The following is a 13814-nucleotide window of genomic DNA, read 5'->3' on the forward strand; positions in this document are numbered from 1 at the left end:
CCAATGCTATGGGTTACGGTTCCTCAGAACTGCAGGAATGAGCTTGACAATCCAACAGAATCCACGAGAAACGCATCTCTTCGAGCAGGGGTTAAATGAGAACAGCTTTGTAACGCTTTCTCGCTTCCACCCGGGGAAATGGAAAAGTGCCAGGGTGGTTTTTTAAGCTGCTCTTTACCAGCACGCCCCCGGCGAGCGGGCGCATCGCTGTCCCTTGGGCGTCCCACGGTCCCGGCTGCGCGTCCCCCCTGCGTCTGGTCGCTGGCGGATCACGCCAGGGCGCGTCCTCGGGGGATGCTGGCTGCTCCGGGGATGTCTGGCGGCCCCAGTGCCCACCCAGCCCTCCCGGGACTGCCCCTGCCTGTCACGCCCGTTCTGCCTTGTAATTTGAATGCCCTTAGCGATGCTGAATTCTCTTTATGCTACCCAGTAACAACACTGTTTTTTTTCCTGCAGTGGACCGCAGTTCGAAGAGGAGACAGGTGAAGCCTTTGGCAGCTTCGCTGCTGGAAGCTTTAGATTATGATAGCTCTGATGACAGTGATTTTAAAGTTGGAGATGCTTCAGGTAAATATGCTTTCTCATCTCCTCAGTTCAGAATTATCTCATTTTTGGTTTATGGTTGCTCATTTGATATCATATAGGAGGCAGAATGCTTGTAGCGAGTCTGCTGGGACTTGGAGCCCCTTGAAGGGAGTGACTTGATTGGATAACTGGGAATCAGTACTTAAAATTGTGATTATTCTTTTTTCAACAGAAATCTCATGACTGTGAAACAAGTTTTGGTAGAAACATTTGAGTACCTTCTGTGCAGACTGCCTTAACTGTATTTATTGCTTTTGAGTTCTTCAGTGTAGAGATAATTTTTGGAATATTCACTGTATTTAGTATTGAAATAAGAAGAATCTAAAGCCATTTTGTTTTGAACAAGTCTGGATAATAGTTTGTTGTGGACTTATGAACTTGCCTTTTTCTCAAGGTTAATTGTACTTGGTGAGTAAGAACCTAAAGCAAAAAGATAATCTGTTCAGGTTTTTATTGTTTTTTACAGCAGACAAACTTAAGGTGTCCATTCAGATAGAAATATGCAGAGAAGTGTACACACTTCATACTAGAAGGAAGTCCTTGCCACAGAGTTTTGTTGCTTTGCAGTCTTTTCTATATGTGCAGATTCCTTTATCTGCAGTGAACATCCACAGAAACTGAAAATAGACAAGATGGCCAAAATAAAATTAGTAAATTCAAGTATATTGAAGGAAAGGGAAAGAAGGGATAGGACCATGTTGGTCAATAAACTGCATGTTGGATGTTCTGTGGCATATGCTGAGGGAAATAAACAGAAGATGCAGGATGTATAAGATGTGAGGGAAGCATTATGGCAGCTTATCAAATAACTTGGCTTTGTTATTTCTGTACTGGGGATGCTGGTGTATGTTCTGTGTGAATGTATAGTGCAAAAATATTCCCATTTAAAGGTTTATTCTTTAACATTTGGCAAGTTCCTCTGTATTGATGAACTTAAAAATGCTGAAGAATATTTTACCCAGTGCCAGTTTTAAGATATGCCCTAGTGCTCCGTGTTTGTGGTTTGGTTTGGTTGGTTAGTTTTGTTCTTCTCACCACCTCTTCCCCTAGGCTTAGACATACTTCCCTTGGCTGTTCTGGTAGAGCAGGCTGCAGTGGCTTAAGAGAGTAAAACTGATGTCATCTTACCAATTTCATGTTAAGACTTTTGGGAGCTGGTTTCATCTATTCTTTTAATTGTGTTCTGAGGCTTTTGATCCTTTCTTTTGAGTAAGGATATAATTTGCCATAAAAGGAAATGATTTTTAATTACCAGAGAAAAATCTCCCTGTTTTGGAACAGTAGCGTAGGCAGGATTTAAGGGAAAATGAGAATTGGAAAGGGAGTATGGGTGATGAACACTTAATTCAGAGAAGTATATTAGTTGGTCAAAAGACAGTCATTTATTAAAAAAATGAATATAGCTTCCTGACTCAACAATGTGTGAGTGCAGATTAATTTTTAATTACTATCCTTTTTGAGTTTCAGGATACTGTATATATACTAGAGGGGGCTGGTCAGTATCTAGCCTTGGGTGTATTTCAAAATCAATTTCATTTTGAGGAAGTTGAATGGATTTTCCTTTTAATATGCAACACTGAATTGAAGCAAGCATATGAGAAAAAATTCTACTTAATTTTTTTTTCTAATTGCTGTTTTGTGTTCATATATGTCATGAAGTGTTGTTTTAGCATTTCTGAACCTATATCTATCATTTGTAGGAGAAATAATTGTTCTGTTTAATAAAATTTAAAATTTTGTGAAAACACTTTGAAACAGCAAGAGAATTTGACATCTTATACTTTATTCAAAGATTTTCAGGATGGAAAAAGAAATCAGTGAGGGTTTGGAGAAGTTGGGGAATAGAAAGTTTTTACAAGTAAGTGTTTCTTACATGTAATACAAGTTTAAATGAATAGTTGCAGGATACCTGAAGCACAACATCTGTACTGATTTAAAATGAAGCTGGTACAACATATGTTAGATTTGGTTGCACTTAGTCCATTTAGATTTGGCTGGAAGAAGTGATTAAATAAAGGGACTTTTTTACACACACACACATGCATACATAGGGCTCTTCATGAGCAGCCTGTTGCAAATCAGTATTTAGTATTTGCTTGAATTCAGAATGACATTGTTTAGTTTGCTTACAAAAGGCAATAAGTGTGTCAGAAATAAGACCCAGTCTGCATTGAATATGAGCATAAATTCTAGTATGGTAATTCCACAGCTCCACAACACATACTTGCATTTACTTCATTCACAAATGCACATATAGGTGTTTAAAATAACAAAACAAATTCGAAAATTTAAGTTAAGGGATTACTTAAATTAAAAGAATTCTGAAGTAATTTTCTCCCTGATGATTGTGTTGTGTCCATATGTGTGAGCTTTAGGATCTCCAGTGATACGTACTAGTAGATGACACTGTGCAAATATATGGGGACTGAACCCTGAACACCTAAACTTTTACACACCTTCATTGTTCTGCCAGATTTCTGGAAATATGCAATGCAGTAAGGATTTGAGAAGTTGTTACTAAGTACTTTTAGGAAGCAGTTTGGCATTTCTGAATTTTTGTTTTCAGAGTCTTGGTGCCTTGGTAAAATTTTTCATTACAAAAAATATTTCAAATTACCCAACTTCTATTTCCACCAAAAAAATCTATGTGGACTTTTACTTACAGTGTAGCTAATTTATTTTCTTGGATTTAGGTCATACCAACTGTCAGTTGGCCTTTTCCACTTAAAAGTTCTCAATATTCTGACATCTCTTTAGAGAAACTGATTATAGAATCGTTACATTCTTTTAAGTTTACTTAATGTAAATAGTTTTCAGGCCTCCGGGCTTTTCGTTATGCTTATACTGAACAAAGTAATTTTTAATGGCTTCTCTGTTTCTTTTGGTAATGCCATATTCTAAAGTACTGTGTTCTTCTGGTTTTTGTAAATATCTTGAAAAATTTGTTCCATAAGAAAGAATGTCATATTTAATCTTAATGCAGGATCAATCAAAAAAAATGTCCCTTTGGAATCAGAGTGTACAAACATGTGACTTGAAATAATGGTGCTGTAATATACTCAACAGAAGGCTTTTAATAGTATCTTTCACAATACCCATCAGTTATTTCAAGTTTTGCTTTTAAGTTAATTAAGCATGCTTTGGGGAGTCCTTTTGTTCATTTTTTTTTTCTGCAGTGGGAGCAGCTGGAGATACACTGATGTCAGAAATCAGAGTACAGGTGTAGAGTAATTCCCAGTAGGGCTCCAAAGCAAGCATTTACTACTTTTCTTGTCTCTCATCAGTGAACTCAGTTTTGTCAGAGCATATACTGAAATTGAAATCATGCAGAGGAATGTAGTGTGGTCCCTGAACAAGAATCATGTGTGAATTTAAGGACTGGTTCTCTATCACAGTGTAGCTAAGAAGAAAATAACTGAATGCTGCCTTTGAAGAACTCAATCCTGTTACTACTTCTGCTACTAGTCAGTCTTGTTGACTCAAATTTTTAGATGCATTCATAATTTTTTTTTTGGTGTTGAGTGTGGAGCCTGACTTGCATATATATCATGTACTATTCTTGCAGCTGAGGTCAGTAGAAGATCTGTTTAAAACAAGTAATGATCTACAAAAATGCATATATATATAGCTATTCTTAAAAACCTGTGTCTTGATTTAGAAATAAAAAGTTGCAAATATTATTATCTTTATGTAACTTCTTTCCTCTTAGCACAACGAAGATTACACTTTTGCTTTCCTATACAGGATATTGTAATATAAAGAAATGTTTGTGAACGATCAAAATACTGTAGTGTTTAACAGTACTGAAATCTTGATAAAGAAACAAATGTTTGTTTTTGAGACTAAACTTAAATGATAGGAAACACTAAAGTAAGGTGTTTCAGTAGACAGTGAAGATAAAAGAAAATATTGATGAATTAATCATTAGTAAATTATCATGTATTTCCATATTAATGTATAGTTCCTGAGACTGGAAGTCACAAGGGCTTTTTCTAATTGAGGAAAATGGAAAATACCAGCATTATGTACCTCTTCATCCCAGGTAAAACTTTTGTCTGCCGCCCTAAGTAAAACTTGGGAGTGACTGACAAGATTGTCAACTTCGTTCTCTTTGGAAACACTGGGATTTCTGTTATTCCAGGGGCTTGCTGACAAGGCATTGGTAGGGCGCCCAATTTCATCAGTGTTGTAACATTGTAAATGAGGCACTTCCTAATGACTCAAGTCAAAATTGGCAATCTTCAGTTTTGAGTGGTTTTGCAACTTGAATAGACATCTACTGAAATGTCATGACATAATTATTGCTTGTGAAGAAGTGAGTAAGCTGCTTACCAAATGACTTTCCCTTGTTCCCTTTCCATCGTTTTTTCTATTAAATACTTGTTTTCTGAAATGTGTAATCATGGATCAGTGGTCAGTTTCATCTCCTGCTCCGCCCAGTCTACATCTGCAGTTAATACATGTTAGATACTTCTTTTCAAAGCATTATTTGAGAAGACAGTTTCTCTCCATGGAGCTGTAGCATCTTAATCTATATTGGTTTGGTTTTACGTGTTCTTAATCATGTTGCTTTGGACAGTTCCATTTTTTTAACTGCCAGCACTGCCAATGTCGAGTTGCCGGTAGTCTGCCAGTGTTTAATCATCGTATGAAGCAAAATAGCATAGAAAGCCAGGGGCATATATCTAACTGGTATGTTAGATTCTCTTTCTTGAAATTATGTTGCAATGAAGTATTAAGCCTTTTTAGTTCTTGCTTATAGTTACATTGATCATTGCGTAATGGACTTCTGTGTCTAATAGACAGATATGGTCACAATTTTACCAGTTACACAACTCTGCCTTTGGTAATTTAAAAATTTTTATTTTACACACATAATCTAGGTTTTCCTGCCTCGTTTTTACATCCAGTTATTAATATTGTAGCTTCCTAGTTCGTTTAAGGAGTTCCTTAAGGTATTACGGAGTCTTTATTGCGATACCTTGATCAGATGTGTAGGAAGTACAGCTGCTTTTGGATGCTTGGTATAGCACGTGTGCTGAGGATTTTTTGTGATACTGGAGCAGTTCTTCTGTAAGGAAGTTTATGGCCAGAGGCTGTTGACAAACACAATTAGTAGTGCTTTCCATGTTTCCCATCCATCAGGATGCAGGCACCGTGGGTGAGGGATTGTACATGGTGTTTCAGCAGAGATAGCTAGGTAACTTCACATAATCATGTCAAAGGCTAGTTGTTTGCCTCGTGATGGGGCAAAAAGAGGGTAAAGGACCAATAGATCAGATGGTGGTGATTGAGTGACATTAACCTCACCTGCATCCTGGTTTTTGTTACTGCCCTCAAAAAGAGGGTATTGTAAAAGCCACTGTAGGCTCTTTGTCATGTGATTGCTAGATTATTATTGAATATTATTTAGCAGTGATAACTTCGTAGTTGCTTTCTGTATTGCATGCTCAGTTTTTCAGTTTTTTTACTCCTTTTCAACGTTCCAGGATCCTTGATTGCATTCGTTTTAGATAGCTTTGAGCACTTTGGAAAGACTCAACCAGATAGGATTCAGTGTGAATAAAAGAATATTCTGAAATGATTCCAAATGCTTTTTGTCTACTATTTGGAGTTTGTTAAGCTTTGTTAGTGGAAGAGGCAAGTCCAAAATCGAGTCCATGATTGCCTTTAACTAGCTTATCCTTTGGAGTTCACTTGAAACAATCAATAAATCTGTTTTTTACAGAGCTGCTTATTAAGCTAAATACTGCATTTAAGAACCAGAATGTCTCCTGTGAGTGGTTGGCCAGGTACTTTTGTAGTGCAGCACTTGCTCACTGTATATATGAACTTTCTTAGAATGTTGAAAAAAAAGTAAAAATTATGGAGTGTCATATTTAAAATTGTTTGTAAAATGGTCCTGCAAACCCTGGGAGGATTTTTTTTTTGTTGACTCATGTAATGATTTCAGTAGGCTTACCCTGAAGTCTTGTGCATCATACATATTATACAAGACTCCACGGCTGAGTGGAGTGTTTCTTTATTACACTTTTCTGTGTATGTTAATTCTGTAGTATAATGTTCTGTTCTTGGAATTCCTTTCAGAATTGTCCTCTTGGATTTGACTGCCACCTGCTGTTGTGCTTAGTAGAGCTAAAGATACAAGGTGTAGAGGAATAAATGATGTCTTTCTCCCAACTGTTATCTCTCATATTTGTTCTCAATGGAACTCTATATTCTTCACTATTTGATGGTGTATCTGGCCCCATCTTTCACTTAGAGTAGCTTTGCTTCTCTCCTATAGGGAATGACATGATATGGTTGCCAATTTGAAAGAGCCATTCTTTAAGCATTTCTGTCAAGGAGAAAATTGTATATTGCAGCCTTTTGCTCAGTAAAAGTGCAGCTGACAGAAGAAGACCTGCAAAAATTGCTGTTATCACCGAATAGCTCTTTCTAGAAAAGCATCTCTCACAGTGGATGCATTCAGATCAAGGAGAGATATCTCTTACTATAGGTATCTCTGGTGTGTATATGAATGTATAAAGGAGAGTAGAAAGCAAAATGTGCAGGCAGAAGGCAAAGAGAAACTGAAGGAGAGAAGTGAGTGAAAATAGTGTTTATTTGTTCTCTGCTTTAAATTATTTGCGTGGTGTAGTATTGATGAACAAGAATCAGTCTTAGTAATTCAGAGTGCTGTTAAAGATCAAACTACACCAAGACTTAAGATTCCCTGCAAAACATAAAATTGGCAAGGGGTCTAAGACTATTTATAATTGCAACAGCACAGTTAAAGCATCAAAACAAATGTCTGTCATATATTTATGGTGGGGAAATAAAGCAAGAGAAAATAATGAAATCTAACTTAAAAATTTCAGTTAATTTTTACGTGGCAAAATCCTGTATTACCATATTTACAGTGAGACAAATAGTGCACGTAGGCACTCAGCACCTGTGAAATGAGATACAAAAATACATTTTGCTTTGAGCATACATGTGGCATTTAATCTGTGATATGTCTAGTATGAGAGTATAGCTTTAGGAGTTTCTTGTAAAGTGTTTATGGGAGCTGGCAAGTATCACAGAATTGTAGAATTGTTTAGGTTTGAAAAGACCTCTAAGAGTCGAGTCTAACCATTAATCTAGCACTGCCAAGCCTACCACTAAACCATGTCCATAAGTGCCACATCTACACATCTTTTAAAAATCTCTAGGGATGGTGACTCAACTACTTCCCTGAGGAGCAACCTTTTCTGTGAAGTTTTTCCTAATACTCAACCTAATCCACCCTTGTTGCAACTTGAAGCCATTTCACCTAGTTCTATCACTTGTTACATGGGAGAAGACCCACCTCCTTTCAGGCAGTTCAGAGTGATAAGGTCTCTCCTGAGCCTCCTTTTCTCCATGCTGAACATCCCCAGCTCACTCAGCTGCTTCTCGTCAGACTTCTGCTCCAGATCTTTCACCAGCTCCATTGTCCTTCTCTGGACATGGTCCAGCACCTCAGTGTTTTTCTTGAATTGAGGGGCCCAAAGCTTTACACAGGATTCGAGGTGTGGCCTCACCAGTGCTGAGTACAGGGGACAATCACTGCACTCGTTCTGCTGGCCACACTATTGCTGGTACAGGCAAGGACACATTGGCCTTCTTGGCCGCCTGGGCACATGCTGGGTCTTGTTCAGCCAGATGTCATCCAGCACCCCCAGCTCCTTTTCCACTGGACAGCTCTCCAGCCACTCTTCCCCCAACCTGTGATGCTCCATGGGGTTGTTGTGACCCAAGTTCACACACCAGGCCTTGTTGAACATCGTCAAATTGGCCTTGGCCCATCAATCCAGCCTGTCCAGATCGCTTTGCAGAGCCTTCCTTCCCTCCAGCAGATTAACATTCCTACCCAACTTGGTGTTGTCTGCAAACTGTTTGAGTGAGGGTACACACGATCCCCTTGTCCAGGCTGTCAGTGAAGATATTAAACAGGGCTGGCCCCAGTACTGAGCTGTGGGCAACTCAGTTGTGACCTGCCACCAGCTGGGTGTAACTCTTCACCACCACTCTCTGGCCATTCAGCCTCTAGACAGTTTTGTACCCAGCAAACAGTGCACCCATCCAAGCCATGAGCAGCCATTTTTTCCAGGAAATGCTGTGGGAAGTGGCATCAAAGGCTTTACTAAAATCCATGTAGACAACATCAACAGCCTTTCCCTGTTTATTAAGAAGGTGATCTTATCATAGAAAGAAGAGGTTGGTCAAGCAGGACCTGCCTTCACAAACCAGTGCTCGCTGGGTCTGCTTGCCTGGTTGTCCTGCACACGCTGTGTGATGGCATCCAAGATGATCTGCTTCATGACCTTCCAGAGAGTTCCATGGATGCTCCTTCTGACCTGACTGGAGTTCCATGGATACTCCTTCTGACCCTTCTTGCAGATAGGTATCACGTTTTTTTAACTTCTAGTCATCTGGGACCTTCCTGGTTAGCCAGGATTGCTGGTAAATGATAGAAAGTGGCTCATCTGGGCCCACAGACCTGTGTGTTTCTGAGATGCAGCAGATCACTGACCATTTCCCCTTGGATTATGGGTGCTTCATTGTGCTCCCTGTGTCTGTCTTCTAGTTTAGGGGGATGGATACCCAGAGAACACCAGGTCTTGCTGTTAAAGACTGAGGCAAAAAAGGTATTAAGTACCTCAGCCTTTTCCTCATCTTTTGTCACTGTTTTCCTTTTAATGCAGTAAGGGGTAGAGATTGTCTTTAGCCTTCCTTTTGTTGATTATGTATTTATTATCTTTTATGGCAGTAGTCAGATTAAGTTCTAGTTGGTCTTTGGCCCTTCTGATTTTCTCCCTGCAAACCCTCATGTCATCCCTGTAGTCCTCTTGCCTCTTCTTCCAAAAGCCTTAAATTCTCTTTTTTCTTCTGAGTTCCAGTCAAAGCTCTTGGCTCTCTGTTCAGCCACATCAGTCTTTCTCACTGCTGGCTTGTCTATCAGCACATAGGGATGGCCTGCTCCTGTGCTTTTTAAGATTTCCTTGAAGAATGTCCAGCCTTCCTGGACTTCCTCCCAAGAGACTTCTCAACCAAGCCTCTCAACAGGGCATCATCTCTCTGAAAGCCCAGGATCTGCTGATTGCTTGCTTCTCTGAGAATTGAAAACTATCATTTCACATTTGCTCTGCCCAGAACAGCCTCCAGTCATCACGTAACCCACAAGTCCTTCTCTGTTTGCAAATAACAGGTCTGGCAGGGAGTCTTCCCTAGTAGGCTCCCTCACTGGCTGTTCTCAGGCAGTTACCTTCCACATGCTCCAGGAACATTCTGGACCAGTTCCTCTCTGCTGTATTGTGTTTTCTGCAGACATCTGGTAAGTTGAAGTCCACTGTGAGAATGAGGGATAGTGATTGTGAGACCTCTCCCAACTGCTTATAAACTATTTAGCTTTTCTCTTCATCCTGGTTGGGTGGTCTTTAACAGACTCCCACCAGTATTGCCTTGTTAGACTTTCCCCTGAGTTTTACCCTTAACCATGTCATCATTATGCCCTAGACTCCCTAAGATATGGGGCTGCTCCACCACCTCTCCTTCCTTGCCTGTTTCTTCTGAAGAGTTTATAGCCATCCATTGCAGCCGCTCTCACTGTCTGTGTCATCTCTTGCCTACATGGTGGCCGCTATTGTCATAGTTTTAATGCTGCACAGTGACTTTCAGCTCCTCGTGGTTGTTGCCTGTGCTGTGTACATTGGTGTAGAGGCACTTCAGCTGGGCTATTGATCTCACTAACTTTCTGGGGGAGCAAGCCCTAAGTCTTACATGACCGTTTTCAGTCACTTCCGTGTTTTCTCACATATAATAACCCTTGTGTCCTTACTGCAGCATGGATCTCCATTCCCTACCCCCACTGAGGCAACAGACCAAAGGACCTTTCTAACATGTTGTCCCCCAGTGGTGTGCTGCCCTGAAGTATACCTCTAGTGAATGTGGGTTTATCCCTTCCCCCCTTCAAATCTAGTTTAGTCTTTCAGTAAGCCCTGCTAACTCCTGTGCAGAGATCCTTTTCCTCCCCCACTTTGTATCTGGTGTGCCGTGTCTGTTGCCAGCAGGCCTGGTATCCTATAAACCAACCCATGATCAAAAAACCTTTAAAGATAATCTAAACCAACCCCCTGCCTTTGTCAGGAGTATCTTTCACTAGACCAGGTAGTTTAAAGCCCCGTCCCACCTGTCCTCGAGTATTTTCAGTGATGGTGCATCTACCAGTTCCCTGGGCAACCTGCTCCAACATTTCACCATGCTCATTGAAAAGTTTCTCATGTCCAGTTGAAACTCTACCCTCTTTCAGTTTGAAACTGGTTCCCCTTTTCCTGTCACCACAGGCCTTGGTAAAAAATCTCACTTACAAGCCCTGTTCTCCTTGGAGCCTTCTCTTCTCCAAGATGAACCACACCAACTCTTTAAGCTTGTCATGGAGTGTGGCCTTCTCACCATTTTTGTGGCCCTTCTGTGGAGGTACTCTTAACAAGGAAAGGCTGAGAATACTAGGCCTGTTCATCCTTGAGAAGAGACATCTGAGAGGGGACCTCATCCGTGTCTATAAGTATGTGAAGGGAGCGTTTTGAGGATGGAGCCAGGCTCTTCTCGGTGGTGCCAAGCAATAGGACAAGAGGCAATGGGCAGAAACTGATGTACAGGAAGTTCCTCCTGAATCTGTGGAAGAGCTTTACCCTGCAGGTGACTGTGCACTGGGACAGAATTGCCCAGAGATGTTGTGCAGTCTCCCTCACTGGAGATATTCAAGAACTGTCTGGATACAATCCTGGGGAGTGTACTCTAGAATGGACCACCATGGTCCTTTCCAGCCTTACCTGTCCCGTGATTCTGCATCCAAACAAAGTTACTGTAACTTGAAAATAATTTTTTTGGATTGTATGTTAGTTATTTCTGTTTTTTTTTTCTTGTGTATTATGTTGTACTTTGATTACTACAATTAAGGCTAATAGGTGTAGAAAAATGTCTGAATTACACTTTTCTCAAAAGACTGTAAAAAATGTGGGTTTTTTGGATCTCTACATGTTAGAACATGTTGGAAACTTTCAGTTTCTATTAGCTTGTAAGGGGATGGATAGCTTTAATGTCCTAATCAGTAATAGTAGCACTTACAGACTTTTTTGTCAATAGTTTTATAATCTTCTCACTGAGCAGTTCCACATGCAGGTATATGCAGAAGAAGGCAAAATTGACCATTATATTGAAGTAACAACTGGCTAATCATTGGCAGTGTTCTTTGGGGTGGAAATAAATGCCATATGAAATGTGTAGCACACTGACCTCAGTGTCTGTTTATTTGGATTTATACAGAGATGAGTGTGCACAGAAATTCTCTGTGTAAGGTGATACTGAGTGGTGGAGATTTTTGGGTTGTAGCTAAAGCAATTAAGATTTTTTTTTTTAATTTGTGAGCATTGACATGTTTCATCTTTGCATCTATATGACAGTGGGTCAAGAACTTGGTGATGGCTTTGAGCAAACTGAAAATGGTGGCCACTGCCTAATTGATCCCTGCATTGGATCAAGAAACTGCATTTTCTTTTTAGAATTTGAAGAAAAATATTTTCTGAATTTTCTTTCATTAAAACTATGAATGAAAAGCAGTAGGTGGATATAAGATGAGAGATAGCAAAGTGGATGTTGTTTATAAAATTTAACAAGTTCACCTGTCATTTTTCAATAGTTTTTACATGTACTTTATAGTAAAAATGTCTTTTTTTAAAAAAATAAAGATCCTTCTGTTTTCTGTTGCTCATATTGGCATGTGTTAATTAATGGAAATAGTGAGTACACACAGAACAGTACCATATGAATGGTATAAGGTTAATGCATTGTTGTGCAGCTGCAATGCTGAGTAAGACATGGTTTATGTGGGTTTAATAAGTGAACTAACCTTGGAAATAGAAAGAGCCCTCAAACCCAGAAAAAAAAAACCCGTGTACTAAAAATGAAGGCGTGGGATTATCCATATTATTTTTAGGAATAGTTATGTAAGCTCTTCATTTTGTAATTCCAAACCTCTTCTATTGGATAGCTATTTTGTTTTGAAGATGTAGAAAACAACTCCAGAAATTAAAAACTGGAATGCTCTTTCTTTAAGATGTGACTTCACATGGAAATTACTCTGTGCTACTGCTTTTTGTTAATATGAGCTGCAGTTCAAAGGAACATATAACGCTCATTTAATAAGTTCTACCATCTTTTTTTTTTTTGGCATCTTAAAATGCACTCATGTTTAACCGATTCTCAACATAGCACTCGAAATAGCAGTATTTGGACACCAGCTGAAAAAATAGGTGGAATACCTTATGAGGGAGGAACATGCATCATTCTTTTGTTTAACAACTTGCTTCAAGAGATTTTATTTTTGGGGGTACATTTGTGTCGGAACTTTTTTTAAATTTTCATCTGCTCAACAGATTCTGAAGGAAGTGGTCATGGGAGTGAAGATGCATCTAAGGACAGTGGTGAAGGTTCCTGTACTGAATCAGAAGAAAATATCTTGGAGGAGGAACCGGCAGAAGAGAAAGTAGAACAGCAACAGCCAAAAACCTCCACTGAAGAAGAGGTGCCAACAGCAGACAAAGAGGTAATTAAAACTGAAAAGAAAGAGCAAGAAGATGAAGAAGAAAAGCCAAAAAAGAAGAAAGAGAAGGAGAAAGCAGCTGAACCTGATGCTGTGGCTGATGAGCAAACAAATGAACCAAAAAAATGGAATTTGCGCAGGAACCGACCTCTGCTGGATTTTGTATCGATGGAAGAACTAAATGACATGGATGACTATGATAGTGAAGATGACAATGACTGGCGGCCTACTGCTGAGAAAAAAAAAGGAAAGAATGCACTGCGGAAAGAGGGGAGTGATGGAGATAATGAAGATGATGAAGATGACGGGAGTGGAAGTGATGAGGATGACAATGATGAGGAAGGTAATGAAGAAGATAATAGCAGCACCGCTAGCGATGGAGGCTCCAAGAAGAAGAAGAGTAAAGTTCTTAACAGGAATAATGCAGATGATGAGGAATTGACAAATGATAGCCTGGCTCTTTCACAAAGCAAGAGTAATGAGGTAGTGCAACCAACTTTCTATAATATATCTGTTGACAAGTGGAATCTACTCCCCAGTAGCTAGCTATTCTGTTAATATTAAAAGTTAAACTGATTGGCTGGAGTTGTGTTTACACAATAATAAGTGAATAAATGAAGCA

General features: G+C 39.5%; 1 protein-coding gene across 7 annotated transcripts in view; it reads left to right on the forward strand.

The window, feature by feature from the left end:
- The first annotated feature begins 404 nt into the window (after positions 1-404).
- The window catches only part of PHF14 (PHD finger protein 14), a 164509-nt gene continuing 151099 nt past the window's right edge, over positions 405-13814 (forward strand). For 5 of the 7 annotated variants that reach the window (XR_001860303.1, XM_017729331.1, XM_017729329.1 and 2 more), the window contains exons 1-2: positions 405-567; positions 13026-13675. Coding sequence is in view for 6 of the 7 variants with exons in the window: in XM_017729331.1 (XP_017584820.1) it covers positions 420-567; positions 13026-13675 (798 nt within the window). In the remaining variant the exon portion in view is untranslated. The remainder of the gene's footprint in view (positions 568-13025; positions 13676-13814) is intronic. The other 2 variants (XM_017729328.1, XM_017729327.1) reach the window with 1 other exon arrangement.

This window comes from Corvus brachyrhynchos, unplaced genomic scaffold, assembly GCF_000691975.1.
Source record: "Corvus brachyrhynchos isolate BGI_N302 unplaced genomic scaffold, ASM69197v1 scaffold142, whole genome shotgun sequence".
NCBI classification, from domain to species: Eukaryota; Metazoa; Chordata; class Aves; order Passeriformes; family Corvidae; genus Corvus; species Corvus brachyrhynchos.